General features: G+C 38.7%; 1 protein-coding gene across 7 annotated transcripts in view; it reads left to right on the top strand.

Moving 5' to 3' along the window:
* Positions 1 to 1,412: 1,412 nt before the first annotated feature.
* Positions 1,413 to 17,359, top strand: part of APC (APC regulator of WNT signaling pathway) — a 136,629-nt gene continuing 120,682 nt past the window's right edge. For 4 of the 7 annotated variants that reach the window (XM_068535730.1, XM_068535729.1, XM_068535728.1 and 1 more), the window contains exon 1: positions 1,623 to 1,704. Coding sequence is in view for 3 of the 7 variants with exons in the window: in XM_068535733.1 (XP_068391834.1) it covers positions 1,540 to 1,704 (165 nt within the window). In the remaining 4 variants the exon portion in view is untranslated. Of the gene's footprint in view, positions 1,705 to 17,359 lie in introns of all 7 variants that reach the window. The other 3 variants (XM_068535733.1, XM_068535732.1, XM_068535731.1) reach the window with 1 other exon arrangement.

Raw genomic sequence — 17,359 nt, 5'->3', positions numbered from 1 at the left:
ACATCTTCCCTCTCTTGTGGAGTTCACAGTTTAGTGGAGAGCCAGTGGAGAACAATGAACATATAATTTAAAAATATGTTGAGTGCCCTGGAAGAAATGATCAGGTGCAATGATGGAGACTAATGAGAGGGCAGGAGGGAGACTTAGTTTAGGAAGGATAGCCTTTCTGAGGTGACATTTAAACTGAAACATGAAAGATGACAAGCTAGATATGTAAAGAACCAGAGCAAGGGTCTTCAAGACAGTGGAATCAGCATGTGCAGTGAGGCAGTCAGGAGCTAGAAGTGACTGAGGAGGAGTAGTTCAGGCAGTGTCACCGAGACAGAGGGGCTGCTTGGAGTAAACTCCAACTCTTACCATGGCCTCAATGCCCTACCTAATTTGGCCCCTGCCTCCCCCTGACCTCATTTCCTCCCCAGGTGTCCATGCCACCTATTCTTTCTGTCCCTTAAGTGCTGGTCTCATTCCCACCTCACGCCTCTGCTTTTGCTGTTTCCTCTGTCTGGAAGGCTCTGCCCCAGATGGTCTCATGACTTCTGGCTCCTATGGTCAGTCAGGCCTCAGATCAAGTGTCATCTCTGGAGAGATCGCTCGTTAATTACCACCTCTCACTCTCCATCATCTTTTCGTGGTTTGTTATCTTCCCATCCCTTTTCACTATCGACCGTTATTTTGTTGATTTCTTTTAGTCTTTTATTATTTTCTCCCCTAGAATGTAAGTCCCATGAGTTTATATTCCTTACTGCTATAAACCTAGAATCATATCTAGTATATAATAGAAACTCAAATATTTGTTGAATTAATGCTGAATGAAATAAAGCTAAAGAGGTAACGCAAGGTAAAAGAACTGATCAAACAGTGTGAGAGGGAGGACTTCCTGGAAGAGGTATGTTTTGAATTAAAATTGCGGGGGCAAGAGAGAGGAGGTCGTGTGCAGTTACAAAACAAGAAATTAGGAAATTACTCTCTTTTTCACTAGAAGAAAAGTTCGCTTTTTCAGTAGATTATGAGCATCCTTAGCGCTGGAGCCGAGTTCTACTAATCTATCATCAGCGCCTAGCCTGGGAGCTGGCACATAGTAGGCACGAGATAGGTTTTTGCAGAATGACTGTGGGGTGCGCAGAAGGGTTTATTAATTTGGCCGCAGTACAATTCAGGAAAAGCCGGCAGTACGCGGGCTAGACAGAAGACAGCGACGCCGAAGCGGAACACCACAGCCGTGCGCAGTGGCCGATACGGCTGCGCATTATATAGTTCCCTCTCCGCGAGGCTAGGGGACGCCCGCAACCTCGGCGCACGCCTGCGCACTGCATTCTCCCCGCTTCCGACAAGATGGCGGAGGCCAAGTAGCGAGGGGGCGGGGTGTGGCCGCCGGAAACCCGGCCGCTGCTGGGGGGGGGGCGGGTGGGGGGAGCTGCGGGTGAAGGCCCGGGAGCAGTGGGCTGAGGCTGGCAGGATGCTGTTCCTGGGAAGCATTGTTGGCTACCGGTAAGGAAGGCGAAGCACAGAGTTGCCTTCTCGAGCCCCCCGGTGCCCCCTATGTACGCCTCCCTCGGCTCGGGTCCGGTCGCCGCGTTGCCTGCTTCGGCACCACCCTGTCCTCTCGGGTCCTGGAGCTCCGGCGGCGGCAGGGGCTGTGTCCGGCAGGAGAGGAAGCGCCGGGGCTGCGTCCGTTCTTCTGTCCGCGGGGCGAACGTCTGGCAGGTGAGTGAAGCTGCAAGCTTCGGCGTCTCCTCCTTTGGCAGACCTTTGTCGGCTTTGCCCGACCTTTGTCGGCTTTGCCCCGCCGGTGCTTAGACCCTAGTGGTGCTCAGCCGGACTCTGCCGCTCCCTTGTGTCCACGTCCCACCCCCTCCCCGCCCCGCGCCCCCTTTCAGGCCTCCAGTTGGCCCCTGGCTTTGCAGGTCCTCCGTTCTCACCCAGTGGTTGGGGGTTGCGACGCCTGACGCCCTCCGCACCTTTCCTGGCTCCTAGTGAAGCGTCAGCCCTGCAAGCGGTCTCTCCTTCGCGTTAGGTGGGTGGGTCGTCCTCCTGTTTTAGTCGCCTCCCCATCTTCCTGGTTTCGATCTTCTTGCTTCCTTTAAAAGTTTTTAACTGTCTGGGAAGCTTAGCCGATAGCCTGGCTTACAGAGTTACAAAGAAGAAGCTTGTTATCCAGAGGCCAGTGGGTTTTGTTCACCTTGTTGGGGGAATCCAGTCCCCAGGAGACTGGGATGGTTTGGGAGAGTTTGACTCCTTGACCCATCGAACTCCTGTAGAGTTGAGGAATGGTGCCGGTGACGGCAAATGACTGATCATCTAAATTAATCTTTTTCTGACTATCGCAAATCTGGTCTGTAAACTTTGGGCGGGGGGCGTAAGTGTTCTAGATCTAGGGAAAGAATTGGGAAGTGTTCGTTTCTTAAAAAGAAGGCTTTATGAATGTAAGAAATGTAATAGTACAAGAAAGGGTGATTTAAGTGATTCTTTTATTCAGTGTTAGCTTACATTGTCCACTGAAGCCTTAGAATCCCATACTGTCCAAGCCCTTTGTTTTATTTAGAAAGGACTAAAATGGAGAAAAAGCTTTTTAAACTCAAAACTTCTCAAATTTCTTGGATTCTCAGTTGTTGCTACTACTTAACAATCTGTATAGTACTTGATATTTTCTGTTAAATTTAGCCTGTGCCAGTCTCATTTCTCCTTCCTTTAATATTGGGGCAAGAGTAGTCAGAATTAATGGTGTAAGAAGTTGTCCTAAATAACATGGTACCTTGCCAGAGTTCCTAAGTGCAAACTGCAGGATCGAAGTGGTAGGGGAGGAAGTTGCCATGGCTGATTCTCCCATCTTTTCCTGTAGTTGGATGATGTATCAAGAGCCCCAGAATGGTAAAAATGAGGTTATAAATATAAATGGCAACTTGTCCATTGAGATTGCAAACGGGTGGACCTTTTAAAATTAACATTAAATTGAGTGATATCATTTTGTTGAAGCTTTGCTAGATGCTCTCCAAAGTTATTAAAGCACAAACTATCCTTGCCCTATTTGAATTCTATACTAAAAATCTTTAACAGGTGGGTTACAGTTGGCCTGACAGATTTGTTAACTTTTCATTCTTCTTCATGACACACATCTGCCTTACCCTTTATTGTAGACTTTTGACTTTGGAGCTAGAATTGTTCATTTTAAAAGGAGAGGAGGTAGTTTAATGTTTGATTCCTGTATGGTCTAATTAATTCATTTGTTTGTTGCTAGCCTTCACTTTTCTACAACCAAGGACTGCATGTTTTTAGAGCTGGTTGTCTCTCAGTTTTGTGCTTTAAGCTGAAAGGATGTAGGACTGCTGAGCCCCAATCAGTGGCTCACTGCCCCTGGCATTGTGTTGAGACCTTTCTGGCCACAAACAATCACTCTTCCACTCTTAATGGAACCTGTTTTCTCTCTCTCTCTCTCCCCCTGTTCCTCTCTTTAGGAAAACACCCCTCTTTGTCTCTCTGTTCATTCAACCCATTAGCCTACTGCTGCAACTCATTTGCCTTCCCGTGTAACTAGGATTCCCATGGTCATCAGTTTTTACCAAGCTGTCATTGATGCTTTAGAATGCTTTACTTTCTGTAGATTTATCTTTCTAGTCCCCTGTCCTGAACAAGTCTCATCACTAGCTTTGTCAGTTTGATCCCAGAAATCTTGAAGGATACAAGAGACAGTTATGTGAGGATATTGGTTTGCTTCCATACCAATTAGTGTTCTGCTTATCTGCTGGATCTTTAGTGTTGATTGTGTTCCTTTTTGTCTTATTTCCTGAAGGTTTTTATAGCAAATAACTCTTCCTTTCCTGAGAAAAATCTCAACCACCTGAGGTATAATCTTTTCTATCTTGGTGTCATTTCCTTATTTACTCATATCTCAAGAGAAGAAATGTCCTTCCTTTTTTTTCAAGAGCAACCCTCTCCAGATGTGTCCACGATCATCCCTCTCCATCTTTCTTTCTCCATAATTGTCCAATATCACTCCTTTTTCAGTCTCTCCCTCTCTAGCCTATATACATGTTTATGTATACCTTTTCCAGGGCTGTCAAAATACAGTGCTCTGTGCTGTGCAATTCAAGGAGGCCAGTCTGAATCTTGAGCCTGTTGTGCCACTGTATTTTTATTCTTTAATCCCAGGAGCCTGGTATAGTAGGAAGAACATTGATTTTTAAGCCACATAGATCTGGTTTTGAAGTCTGCTAAAACCAATTTACTGGCTGTGTGTCTGTGGGCAAGTTACTACTGAGACTCTATTCTTTATCTATAAAATAGAATGCTACAGTTACCTCACAGAGTTGTAATAGAAGGAGTTTAACCCATGTTACATGTCTTTCCAAGGGTTTGGTACATTATGGAGTTTTTTTTTTTTTAATTATTTATTTATTTATTTTTATTTTTGGCTGTGTTGGGTCTTCGTTTCTGTGCGAGGGCTTCCTCTAGTTGTGGCAAGTGGGGGCCACTCTTCATCGCCGTGCGCGGGCCTCTCACTGTTGCGGCCCCTCTTGTTGCGGAGCACAGGCTCCAGACGCGCAGGCTCAGTAGTTGTGGCTCACGGGCCCAGTTGCTCCGCGGCATGTGGGATCTTCCCAGAGCAGGGCTCGAACCCGTGTCCCCTGCATTGGCAGGCAGATTCTCAACCACTGCACCACCAGGGAAGCCCCTGGAGTTCTTAAAAATATAAATTATTCTTTCCTTTACACTCTGACTTCCTTTACCATTTCAGCACTGAAATTGCTTTTTTAAAAGTCACCTATGACAGTTTAATTACCAAATCTAATGGCCTTTCCTCAGTCATCCTTGGTTTCCTTAGACCATTTTTGAAATATATTCTAAAGGAATAAAATGATCTGATTTCTTGGTTCTTGTGCATTTTACTTCCTGATTCTCTTACTTCTCTGAAAACTTCTTTGCATTTCCTGCACTGTCTTGATTTTGCTCTTCCCGCTAAACATAGCTGTTTCCTACATCAGTTAGGATGCAAACTGGACTTAAAAACAAAAGAAATGTATTAGCTCAGGTAATTGGCAAGTGCATAGGTAGAATTGGTTTAAAGAGTAGTTTGTTCATAAACTTAGCTTTGTTATCAGGGGAGAGGTTCTGTTTTTCTGCTTTTTGCTAAACTTTGTCCTCCTGTTTGGGCTTCATGCTCAGACTGGCTTCCCTTCTAGAAAAAGACAGGTGTCGGCAATGCTCGTGTTAAACCCTTCTTCACTGACTTCCAAAGAGAGAAGGCTTCTCTTCTCCTAGTCTTTTCCCAAAAGTCCTAAGCTGTACTTTGATTGAACAAACGGAGAAGATCATGCTGCCAAGTTTGTCACAATAGCTTTGTCAAGAGGGATGGAACTATTCTAATTGGCCTAATCTGTGGATAAATCCCATCTAAAATGAGAGGGAGGTGGAATGGATCATGGGGAGATAGCAAGCGTTTTCAGGGGTTTCTTTGCTTTTCACTGTGTTCTCTTGGTGATCATGTCCTCTTTTAAATGATGTAAGTCATCATTTTTGTATGTTTCTCAGTGCTGTAACTCTACTTCCCTTCTACCCCTTGCTATATATATCTCTACCTTAGATATACTAATGTAAGCTTACCTCATACCACACTGAATCAATCTGATTTCCATTCACCTACCCTCACCTAATGTGTTTACATGTGCATGTGTGAAGGTATATATATTCCTTTTCCTCCTGATTTCCTTTTTCTAACCACCTTTCTCTCAGCCACCCAGTCTTGAAACCTTGTAGTCATCTTGGTTCTTCTCCCACTTTCATTCAGATATCAGAGCTTGAACATACCTTAAATTAGTTGGGCCCCAGGATACGTAATACTGAACTAACAGTGATTCAAACAGTATCTCGCATAGAAAGAAGTTCAGAGTTGGAGGATTCCATGGTGAGTCAGTTTAACAGCACAATGATGTTATCAAGGATCCACGTGCTTTTAATCTGTATCCACAGCTGCTGACCTTTGTGCTCAGGTTTATCCTCTCATGGTTGCATGTTGCTCTTTCTGCTCCAGGCATCACATGCTTACATAGCCACCAAAGACAGGAGGAAGTTTGCCCTCCCATCTCTTGATGGGACAAGTAAACCCTTCACTGAAGCCCTGTATCAGATGTCATCCTGGCATGCTTATGCCCTAGTTGCAAGGGGGCTGGAAAAACCAATATCTGGCATTTCAGTCTAGAAGGAAATTAGCTGAATGGCTACAGGGAAGGTAACCAACAATGTCAGTGACGTATCTTGATAGTATTGTGTGGAGAAGTAAGCTTAAATAAATGAGAATTTTCAGATAGTATTAGCAGACTTAAAGCACTGAGTTGATATAAGCTATACATGGGATTTTGGCCAATCATTTAGATAGTCATGGATGACTGATTAAAATTGGATTATTATATAAAATTAGGATATTTGAGTGGTATATCCCAGTTCTTTTAAGGTTGTTGTTAAGTACATTTACGCATGCACTGTGGGAAATGGATATATATATAACAACTATTAGGGAATAGATTTGTGGTTCCCCTTGGAGGTGGGAGGTATTTGGAAATATATGGGGATATTTTTGGTTGTCATAGTGATTGTGAGGTCCTACTGACAATTACCGGGTAGAGACCAGGTACACTGAGTGTCCTGTGATGTTTGCCCACAAAACAAGAATTGTCCCTTCCAAAATGCCGGTAGTAACCCTATACACTGAAATAGCAAATGCTTTGGTTTTTGAAAGAATTCACTGAGATTCATCTGTATTCTTATATTACAAGTGACAGAAAACCAAATTCAAACTGCTTAAACAATAAAAGGCATGATTAGATCTTGTAGTTGAACTTTAGCTAGGGCTTCATCCAGCCTGAAATCATCAAGGACCTTGGCTCAATTTCTCTGTGATTCGTTCTGCTCTGTCATTCCCCTTGTTTTGATTTCATTCTCAAGCTAGCTTATCTCATGGTAGCAAATTACTGTAACATTTTCAGACTTAATACCCTCATTTCATATATAAGGTAAAGTGAAGAATATCTTTTGTATTTGATTTTGCAAGTATTTGTTGATTACTTCCTCTGTTATGTTACAAGTTATATATCTCTATTACATGTCATACTCTATGGGTATTATTTTTATGTCTCATGAATTACCTTGTCTTACTTATCTTTGTATTCTTAATGTCCAGAATACTCTCTGGCTTAGTGGTACACAGTAACCGTTTATGGAAAGAATTAATGAATGTCGGAGGAAGGATATGGGAAGGGGCAGAGAAATACAAGAAGGCCCCATTCCTTCAGTAGCTGTTATTGAACCTTGAATTATGAACATTGTACTCCTTCTACCACCAAAGTATGTATGTAATGCTCTTGTGATTGCGTATGAATTCATTTGAAAGCCTTACTGAATTCTAGTAGTGTTTTGTCATTATTTTCTCAACAAAAATAAAACCAATTACCATCATTCATTCATTCAACAAATATTTTTGAGAGCCTGCTGTTTGCACATAATGTGACAACAGTGGGGAACAAAACAGAGCCTATGCTTTCTTTGAGCTTAAATGTTAGTAAGGGAGACAGTAGACATTATACATGTGTGCACACTCACACACACACACAAACACACACGCACACACACGCACACGCACACACACACATCAGGTAGCTAATAGGCTTTGAAATAAAATAAAATAGGTTTCAGGGGATAAAAAGTAACGGGGTACTACTTCAGCTAGGTTGGTGAGGGAAGGCTTTTTGAGAAGCCCTTTGAGCTGAGACCTGAATGAAGTGGAGTAAGCCATGGAACTATCTGGGGGGAAATGTTCAGGTAGAAGAAGCAACGACTTCTAAGATAGAAGTAAGTGTCTTTGGTATGTTGGAAGAACAACACGGAGGCTAGTGTGGCTGAAGTAGAGAGAGAAGGGGAGTGTGGCAGAAGAGGTGGTAGGACAGGTACACAGAGGTTAGATCAAGTAGGGTTTTGAAGGTCATTTGAAGACTTGATTTTATTGCGTGAGATGGAAACCATTGAAGGGTGTTAAGCATGGGAATATCCAGGTTTGACTTGTTTTTTGAGAGGTTTACTCTGGCTATGTGTAGAAAATTGATTGTATGAGGCAAGAATGGAAGCAGGAAGACCAGTTAGGAAAATCTTACAGTAATCTAGGTTGGAAATATGGTGCTTGGGCAGGGTGGTCGTGGTGGAGGGCCAGAGAAGTGGTCAGATTTGTGATATATTTAGATAGTAAAGTAATGAGAATTCATTGATGGAATTGATGTGGAGTGTGAGGGAAAGAGAAATAAAGGATGACTTCAAATTTTTTGACATGAGCAACTGGTAGAAAGACGGTATATCTTATTGAGATAGAGACTATGGGGCAAGGGTTAGGGGTTGGTGGGAAGCAGGTTTGGAAAGTTAAATCAGGAGATTTGTTGTGGATGTGGCTTTGTTTGAAATACCTATTACATAAACCAACTGGAGACATTCAATAGGTATATATATTCAATGCTAGAGATAAACATTTGGAACATTTGGAAACATTTGGAAATTATCAGTGTATAGATGGTATTTAGGGCCATGGGACCAGATGAGATCACCTGGGGAGTGAGAATGGAATTCATGAAACATTTTGGTACTAAAAATGGGTTCTTATATCGAAGATTGGGAGCTATTGTTTTGGACAATAATAGTTATAGCATCCCGAGTATGGAGAGGTTAGTGAGTAAATCTCTGAGAAAGAGGTGGAACTTGACCTGGACTTCAAAGGATACAAAGGATAGAAAAGGCTTTTTTCTTCTATCATGCCAAGCATAGTGCCTGGCTTGTGGTGAACATTCTAAGGTGCTGGTGAATGAACAAAAAAGCATTTAGGCTAGGGAACAGCTTGAGCAGAGGTATGGCAGCAGGCAAAGTCTACAGTGTTTTAAAAGAAAGTCAGAGAACTAAAGAAGACAGTTTGTGTTGGGCAAGTAGTGAAAAGTAGGATTGGGTTAGTCTGTTTAAGGCTTTAAATGCTAAAATGCCAGTTATATTTAACCCTATGATCTAATGATTTTCAACTCTATTTCAATTGTTAGCACAGTGCCTCTAGTTCCTGGCCTCTAATAGATGCTTAGTAAACATTGAATAAGTGAATGTGGAGTTCCCAACATGTAAGCTTTATCTTTACAGTATTTTCTCTCTCTCAATAAAGTATACTGGGATGCAAAGTATAGTAAGTCATATGGGGATAACCTTATGTTTGCTTCAATTTATTATTATTTCTAATGAGAAGCTTTAAAAACAGTTATACTTTATTATTGATATCAAATTACTTGCAACATCTCTCAAAACTGGTCAGAAAATACCAGGGTTGCCAACACCGAGGTAGAAAAATGGCTGCTCAAGAAACTGAGGAGCCATTAACAGTCTTATATTCAGAGACTAACAGTTATTTTGTTTTTATAGGAATAACTACTTGAAGCTTGTTTGTAGATCATTTTCTCCTTTAGCTGTCAAGGAGCAAACTGGTTTACAATTATGGGAATGTTATTGGAGAAAGAAAGAAAATTGGAGATGATATATCTTTGGGGATCTAATTGAGGTTATAATATTTTAAATACTAAATAATTAGAAATTATCTCTGTTCTAAGTAATTAGCATATCATAGACTACACAGTTTAAATGTTAGAAAATAATTTATCTAAATAAAATCATACTGAGATAAAAATTGAAATATTAAAGTAACTTTTTTTAATATTTAGGATACTTTAGATTTGTGATTATTGTCTTCAGTTCTTTTTTTTTGGCTGTGTTGTGTCTTCGTTGCTGCGCGTGGGTTTTCTCTAGTTGTGGTGAGTGGGGGCTACTCTTCATCACGGTGCGCAGGCTTCTCATTGTGGTGGCTTCTCTTGTTGCAGAGCACGGGCTCTAGGCACGTGGACCTCAGCAGTTGTGGCACGTGGGCTCAGTAGTTGTGGCTCGCAGGCTCTAGAGCACAGGCTCAGCAGTTGTGGCACACAGGCCCATTTGCTCTGCGGCATGTGGGATCTTCCTGGACCAGGGCTCGAACCCGCGTCCCGTGCATTGGCAGGTGGATTCTTAACCACTGTGCCACCAGGGAAGCCCCTTTTTCAGTTCTTATATACCCCATTACTAAATTTTTATGTAGTCATTAAAGAAAATTCAGGAAATGCAATGAAAAGTACAGATAAAAAAGTACAGATGACATTCATAAGCTTATATGAAGAAAACCAGTGTAGTTTTTGTCTCTCCCAACCCCTCCCTCCCTCTTTCCCTACCCTCCCTCCTTCTCTCTCTCATTTTCTCCTTTGTCTGTGCCTAGCACTTTTTCCCCACTTTATAGTATAAACATGTGTATATATCTCTAATTTTTAAAAAATTAGGTTATATACATTTCTTGGAATATTTTGTAAATCTTATTTTTATTGATTGTATAATAATCCCATTATAAAAATTATTTTTCTTAACTATTTCCTGTAGTTGGTTATTTAGTTGTTTTCTATTTTATTATCATATGGGCAATGAACATCTTAACACGTTATGGATTTTTTTTCTCTTTATCTTGGTCTTTTTCCTTAGGATAGGCTCATAGATGATGGAGTTACTGGATAAGGCTTCATGGCCTTATTCACTTACACATTTTTAAGGTTTATGATACATATTGCCAAATTGTACAGTGTCTTATAGGCCCAATAAATGTTAATTGGTTTGAAAGTACAGTAATCATTACGGGGAAAAAATTAGGACCTACAGAGTTGCTGAGCTTGAGTGATAGCCTAGGTCAACCTTTTGTTCATCTCCAAGTATTTCTTTCTTTTTTGTCTTTAACATATATTTCAAAGTGTACATAAAACATAACATGAAGAACTTAACGTGTTACTGTAAACACATGTGAAGTCATTACTCTGGTCAAGAAATAGAGCACTGCCATCATCCCAGAGCTACTCTCCCTTCTAGTTCCTGATCTCAAAAGAGAAAGCTTTTACTCTTTCACTCCAAGTATGTTTGCTGAATGTTTGTTTTCTGTTTTGTTTTGTTTTTGTGAAAACCTTTATTATGTTAAAGTAGTTCGCTCCTATACCTAGTTTACTAAGAATTTTGTGTTTTGTTCTGTTTGTTTGAATTTAATGCTTTTTTTGTTGCTGTTGAAGCTTTTCATTGCCATATTAATTTTCTCCTTCACTATGTTAATATATTGAATTATATATTATTTAAAATGCTAAACCTAACCTAATTCCTGAGATAAACCTAATTCGGTTTTACTGTATTATTCTTTTTATATATTTCTGGATTCAGGTTGTTAATATTTTGCTAATGGTTTTGCATCAGTGTTCACGAGTGACGTGGCCTGTATTGTCCTTGTCAGGATTTGAAATCAACAGTCAACATTATGCTAGCCTTGTAAAATGAGCTGATCCTCATTTTCTATTCTGGAAAAGTTTGTGTAGGACTAGAATTATTTTTTCATTAAATTTTTACGAGGATCTGGCAGAGAAGCCATCTGGGCTGGGAATTTAATTTGTGGAAAGGTTTTTATTTATTTTATTTAATATATGACTTATGTTTATTTCACCATTTTTGCTTTCTTTTTTCCAATATATTTTTTTAATTTTTAATTTATTTTTTGGCTGCATTGGGTCTTCGTTGCTGTGCGCGGGCTTTCTCTAGTTGCGGTGAGTGGGGGCTACTCTTCGTTGCAGTGCGTTGCCTTCTCATTGCGGTGGCTTCTCTTGTTGCGGAGCATGGGCTCTAGGCACGCGGGCTTCAGTAGTTGCAGCACACAGTCTCAGTAGTTGCGACACACGGGCCATAGAGCATGCGGGCTTCAGTAGTTGTGGCACGTGGGCTCAGTAGTTGTGGTGCTCAGGCTGAGTAGTTGTGGCGCACAGGCTTAGTTGCTCCGTGGCATGTGGGATCTTCCCAGCCCAGGGATCGAACCTGTGTCCCCTGCATTGGCAGGCAGATTCTTAACCACTGCACCACCAGGGAAGTCCCAGAAAGGTTTTTAATTACTAATTTGATTTCTCATTTTTAAGCCTATTCAGGTTTTCTGTTTCTTGATTATTTTGGTATTTTCCCCCTAAGAGGTTGTCTTTTTCATCTAAACTTTTAAATTTACTGGCATAAAATTGTTTATAATAAATATCATTATCCTTTTAATGACTGCAGGAAAGAATTACCTTCTCACGTCTGCTATAGGCTATATGTACATTTTCTTTTTCCTTTATAAGTCTCACTGGAGATTTAGTAGTCTTTCAAAAAACCAAGTTTTGAATCTTGCTAATCCTTTTTTTAAAATTTTATATTTGTTCTCTGTTGCATTGATTTCTGCTCTTTATTTCCTTCCTTCTACTTTTTTGGGATTTACTTTTTGTTCTTTTGCTAACTTCTTGTAGATCACTGTTTTTCAGCATTTATTCCTTTTAAATATATGCATTTAAGGCTAAGCATTTCCCTCTAAGCACTGTTTTAGCTAGCTCTATTACTCAAATTTTAATATGTAGTACTTTTATAATTCACTTAAAAATGTTTTCTAATTTTTATTGGTGTCTACTTTGACTTTTGGATAAGTTGAAAGTATTATATTTCTCAATTTCTGAACACGTGGAGGTTTTCTGATTATTTTTGAATTTGTTTCTTATTTCTAACAACATAATTTAATCAGAGAACACTTTCAGTGTTTCAGCGGTCTGACTTCAGACCTTTAAAATTTGGGAACTACACTATGGCCCAGTATATTATCTTTTTTTTCTCTGCAGTTATTGAATTTGATGTTCTATATATTTCCATTAGGTCATGCTTGTTAGTCCCGTATTTCAAATCTTCAGGATCATTAATGACCTTTGTTTGCTTGTATTAGTTACAGACAAGAGTGTGTTAAAATATCCCATTTAAGTTGTGGATTTTTCCCCTTGTATTCTGTCAACTTTTCCTTTATATATTTCAGACAGTGTTAGTAGGTGGATAGAAATGTGTAATGGTTATATCTTCTTAGTGACTTAACATTATGAAGTATTTCTCTTTTATTCTGAAAGTACTTTTTGCATTAAGGTCTAGTTTGTCTGGGATTGATACGAAAATACCAGCTTTCTTTTTATTATTGTTTGCATGGTTTATCTTTTTCCATTCTTTTACTTCCAGTCTTTCTGTATTACGTTTTAGATGTGTCTCCTGTGACATGATTGGGTTTAAATCTCCCATCTTATCATGTACTTTATGTCTGTCCTATTTGTTAATTGTTCCTCTTTCTTGCCATCTAGATGAGGTGGCTATTCTATCATTTTACATTTTTCCCCTTATTATTTGGAAATTATGACCTCTTTTTCTCTTTTTTTTTACTAGTTATTCAAGAAATACAATATGCATTTTATAAAGTCTAATGTTAATCAATGCCTTTATCCTCTTCTCAGATGATACACTTTAATTATATTCACTTGCAGCCCTACTTATATAGTATTGTTGTGCATTTTAGTTCATTCTTATTTATTCTCTTCCTCGTTGTTGTTATTGTTTTATACCATCCATATTCAGTTCAGGTTAATGCATATGTCTACCATGTCGTTACGTTTCCTATGATCTTCCATTTAGGGCCATTTTCCTTGATCTTGAGGACTGTGAAACACACTCTTTAGAATTTCCTTTAGTCTGTTTGCCTGGAAATGTCTTTATTTTACCTCATTCTTGAAGGATATTTTTGCTAGGTACAAAATTCTAGTTTAGCAGCTACTTCAGTACATGGTAAGTTGGTGGTTACTTTATTTCAGTACATTCATTGCTGTTGAATCCTCAGCTCTTTGTGTCTCATTTTCCTTAAAAAAAAATCTGACATTTTCCTTTGGATGCTTTTGAGATTTTTATCTGTGTCTTTGGTTTTCTGTTGTTCTATTATGCTGTGATTAGGCATTGGATTCCTAGGGCTTCATGAATGTGTGGATTAGTGTCTTTTTCAGTACTAGAATTTTTATTTGGTTCTTTTTCCAATCTACCATGTCACTTTTTATAGTTTTCAGTTTCAAGCTATTCAGTTTTCAGTTTCAACTATTCAAAAATAGTTAAGCTCAACTTTTATACCCTTGAATGTAGTAAGCATAGTTATTTTTCAGTCTGTGTCTTATGATTCCAATATTGTTAAGTTTCTGTGGGTCTGATTCTGTTGTCTGTTGTAGAAATAATTTGATGTATAAAATGAAGTGAATTTTTCTCTAGAGAAGATTTTCATTTGCTATTGCGAAGAATAGGAGACCATCTTAATCCAATTTCAAATGTTTACCTTTTCTGGACCACCATCTGGTTCTTTCTTACTCTTCTTAGGGTGCATCCCTTTGGAGTCCCAGCCCAAAGACAAGGGCATTTTTATTATCCTTACCTTCGGTGGGTCCTAGACTCTGACTTTTGTCCCCCAGTCCTGCAAGGCAGGCAACAAATTATAAAAGCTCAGCCTCTTAAACACTTTTTTATTGGCAAACCCACAAAAGGCAAAAGCTGAGCTTACCTGTAGAGAACAAATGTATGGACCCAAGTGGGGAAAGTGACGATGGGGGAGAGGTGGTGGTGTGATGAATTGGCAGATTGGGATTGACATATATACACTAATATGTATAAAATAAATAATAAGAACCTGCTGTATAAAAAATAAGTAAAATAAAATTGAGAAATTCAAAAAAAAATAAACACACACACACACACAAAAGCTGAGCTTACCTTTCTGAGTTTTGACTTCTGGTAAATTTGAACTAGTGATTCATTCCTCACTATGTTGGTAGTTATGTGATGGTTTTAAGATTATTTTAATATTTTGTCTAACTTTTTAAGTTGACTTCAGAAGGATAGTTGGTCCGAATTGTGTAGTTTGCTACTTTTACAAGTGGAAGTCCAACTATTTCTTTGACTAACTGTTCAAGGAGAACTTGACATTTCTATGTTAGTCATTCCTTTGTTTTAAGGCACATTTTGTGGTACAAATGAGATACCTGGGAAAGGTAAACATTAAGGTATGGTTGCCTTTTAATACTTTAACGTGTGTTGCAATAATCTTCAGTTCTTATTACTTTGCAAAGCTCCAGAGGAAGGAGGCAGACGGTATTTTATTTCATGGGAGAAGTCAGAAATACTTGTAGCATGTGGGTAGTGCTTTGGGGTAGGAATTGTCCTTTATGTGAGCAAAGAGAATACAAAGTGAACATTTTTGAAGTGGAGATGTGTGAAGAGGGAGGGAGAATGCTCTGAACTGAGGAGGGACTGCAAACAAATTTTTCCTTTAGTATTTCTGTTGGAAGTGGGGTGCCTTTCTAATAATTAATGCAACAGCTCTATATATGTCATGTTTTATTTTTATTTTTAAAAATATTTTTTGGTATACCTCTGGGACAGAATATAACTTTTGAATCTTTCTACTCACATCTATTTAAAATATTATAGGTACAATTTGCATTTGATTTCTGAGATTAAATCTGTTAAATAGGAGGTTAAACACACAGGTTAGAAATCACACTAGGCAAACTAAGTTATAGTAGTCTTTACATAAATTGACTTTCTTCTGTGGTTGCAAGGACGTTGAAAATTTAGTATAACATACCAATATATTTTTATTTTAAAGACACATTTGATGTTAATCACAGCTCTTAGTATGAAATGCCATCCATCACTTTGTGATTACATTGGTGCATCGACAAAATATAAAAGCAGTTCTCTTTTAAGGAAACCTAGACTTGTATTTGTTTACTTGATTCTTTCTTTTTTTCTCTCTGCTAAAAGAAAATAAGTTGAAGATTCTTGTTAATTATAGTTCCTTCCCTTCCCTGCTATGTTAGATTTAAACAGTGGTTGTTTTTGGTTTGCTTGCTTCCCTTCAGAAAACTGAAGGGTGAAATGAGGTGACAGAGAATTTTAGGAATCAATTCTCTCATGTGCGCCCCTTTCCCACACCTTTCCCTTTTTAAATATGTGAAAACAGAGGCCCGATCTGGGTGACTTGATTTGCCTAAAGTTACGCTGAACTGATACCCAGATCTCTTCCTCATCATAGTTTCTTGAGGTTCTTTTCAGCCAGATGACTCCATTAGCTATACCAGACATAGATAAGATGATGATTTATCTGTAACTATTAAGATCTGGTAAGATATTAATGCATCTTGATTAGCCACATGTTTATTGCAAATGCAATTAATTTTATACTTCCTAAACTCAATTCGTGAGTCTAGTGTTTAATTTTGTAAAGTTTGCTGTCTGTGACTAAACTCAGGTGTGTCTGTCTTGGTATTCAGTCTCAGCATTTGTTAATGTCTGTGCTGTTTCTGAGTTGGACTCTTACATATATTTTCTGGAGATTTTTACTTCAATAATATCACCTGTAAAGCAACTCTTATGTTAGAGTAAGTACTTAAGACAATGGATGAATGATACTGTTCTACTATGATAACACATTTAGCATATTTAGTCATTGTTAAATAACTTGTTTCCGAAATCTTGCAATGCTTGCCACACATTTTCCTTGTTGTATTCATCCGTGTTCATTAGAGCCTGATTTTAGTACCTCTGTTTAATTAGGCCTAGGGCATTTTCTCTTCTCACTGTAGTCATTCTTTCATTTCTTCTGTCTTTGCTCTAGTTTCATTTCAGAGATGCTGATATCTTTTCTAATATTTCAGTGGCATTTCTTGTATGGCTTTGGAGTTCTAACAAAAGAGTTTTTCCTCTGCCTTCTCTAACAGACGTCAAGTTATATATTAGTATCACTGAAAGATATTAGCCATCAGTTAAGAAAATAAACTCTGGTTGGAAAAATGTCACACTGGACAAAATATACAAATATATTTTAATTATGTTCTCATTTAGTGCTCAATTATGTGCTCATTCATATCACATTATTCTAATGAATTACTGAGTTGGGTCTCAGTTAAAACTAAGTTTGAAATTTCACAGAAATTTAATGCTTACTCAAACACCAAAAGTCATGTGGCAGAAAAGTCAGTTCTGTTGTACCAATATAATGTGTTAGGCCAGCTTTAAAATCCAGCTTTGCTTCACTTTTATAGAAGAATTTACATTCTATCTGTTGGAAGTACATATTGGTAGAATTTTTCCCCCACAACTTAATGATATTTTATGATGAGTTGCCACATGCTATGATTTCCTATTGGTTATGTTGGACTAATGAGATTCTTCATTTAGTGTCCAATTAGGTCTTTGACAAAAAGTTTTAAATCTCAATTCTGATAACAATCAGCTAATTAAATATTATTATTAGGACCTTGAGGACTGGACTTGAACCATGACAGTTTTCTTGCCAAAATGTAAGGAATTGAAAAGAATAGCTGAATGGGGAAAAGAGTTCTTCTCATCTTCTGTAAGCAGTGTTTGGTATACTGCTTTACTA

This window comes from Eschrichtius robustus, chromosome 2, assembly GCF_028021215.1.
Source record: "Eschrichtius robustus isolate mEscRob2 chromosome 2, mEscRob2.pri, whole genome shotgun sequence".
NCBI lineage: Eukaryota > Metazoa > Chordata > Mammalia > Artiodactyla > Eschrichtiidae > Eschrichtius > Eschrichtius robustus.
This window is presented reverse-complemented; position numbering and strand designations above follow the sequence as displayed.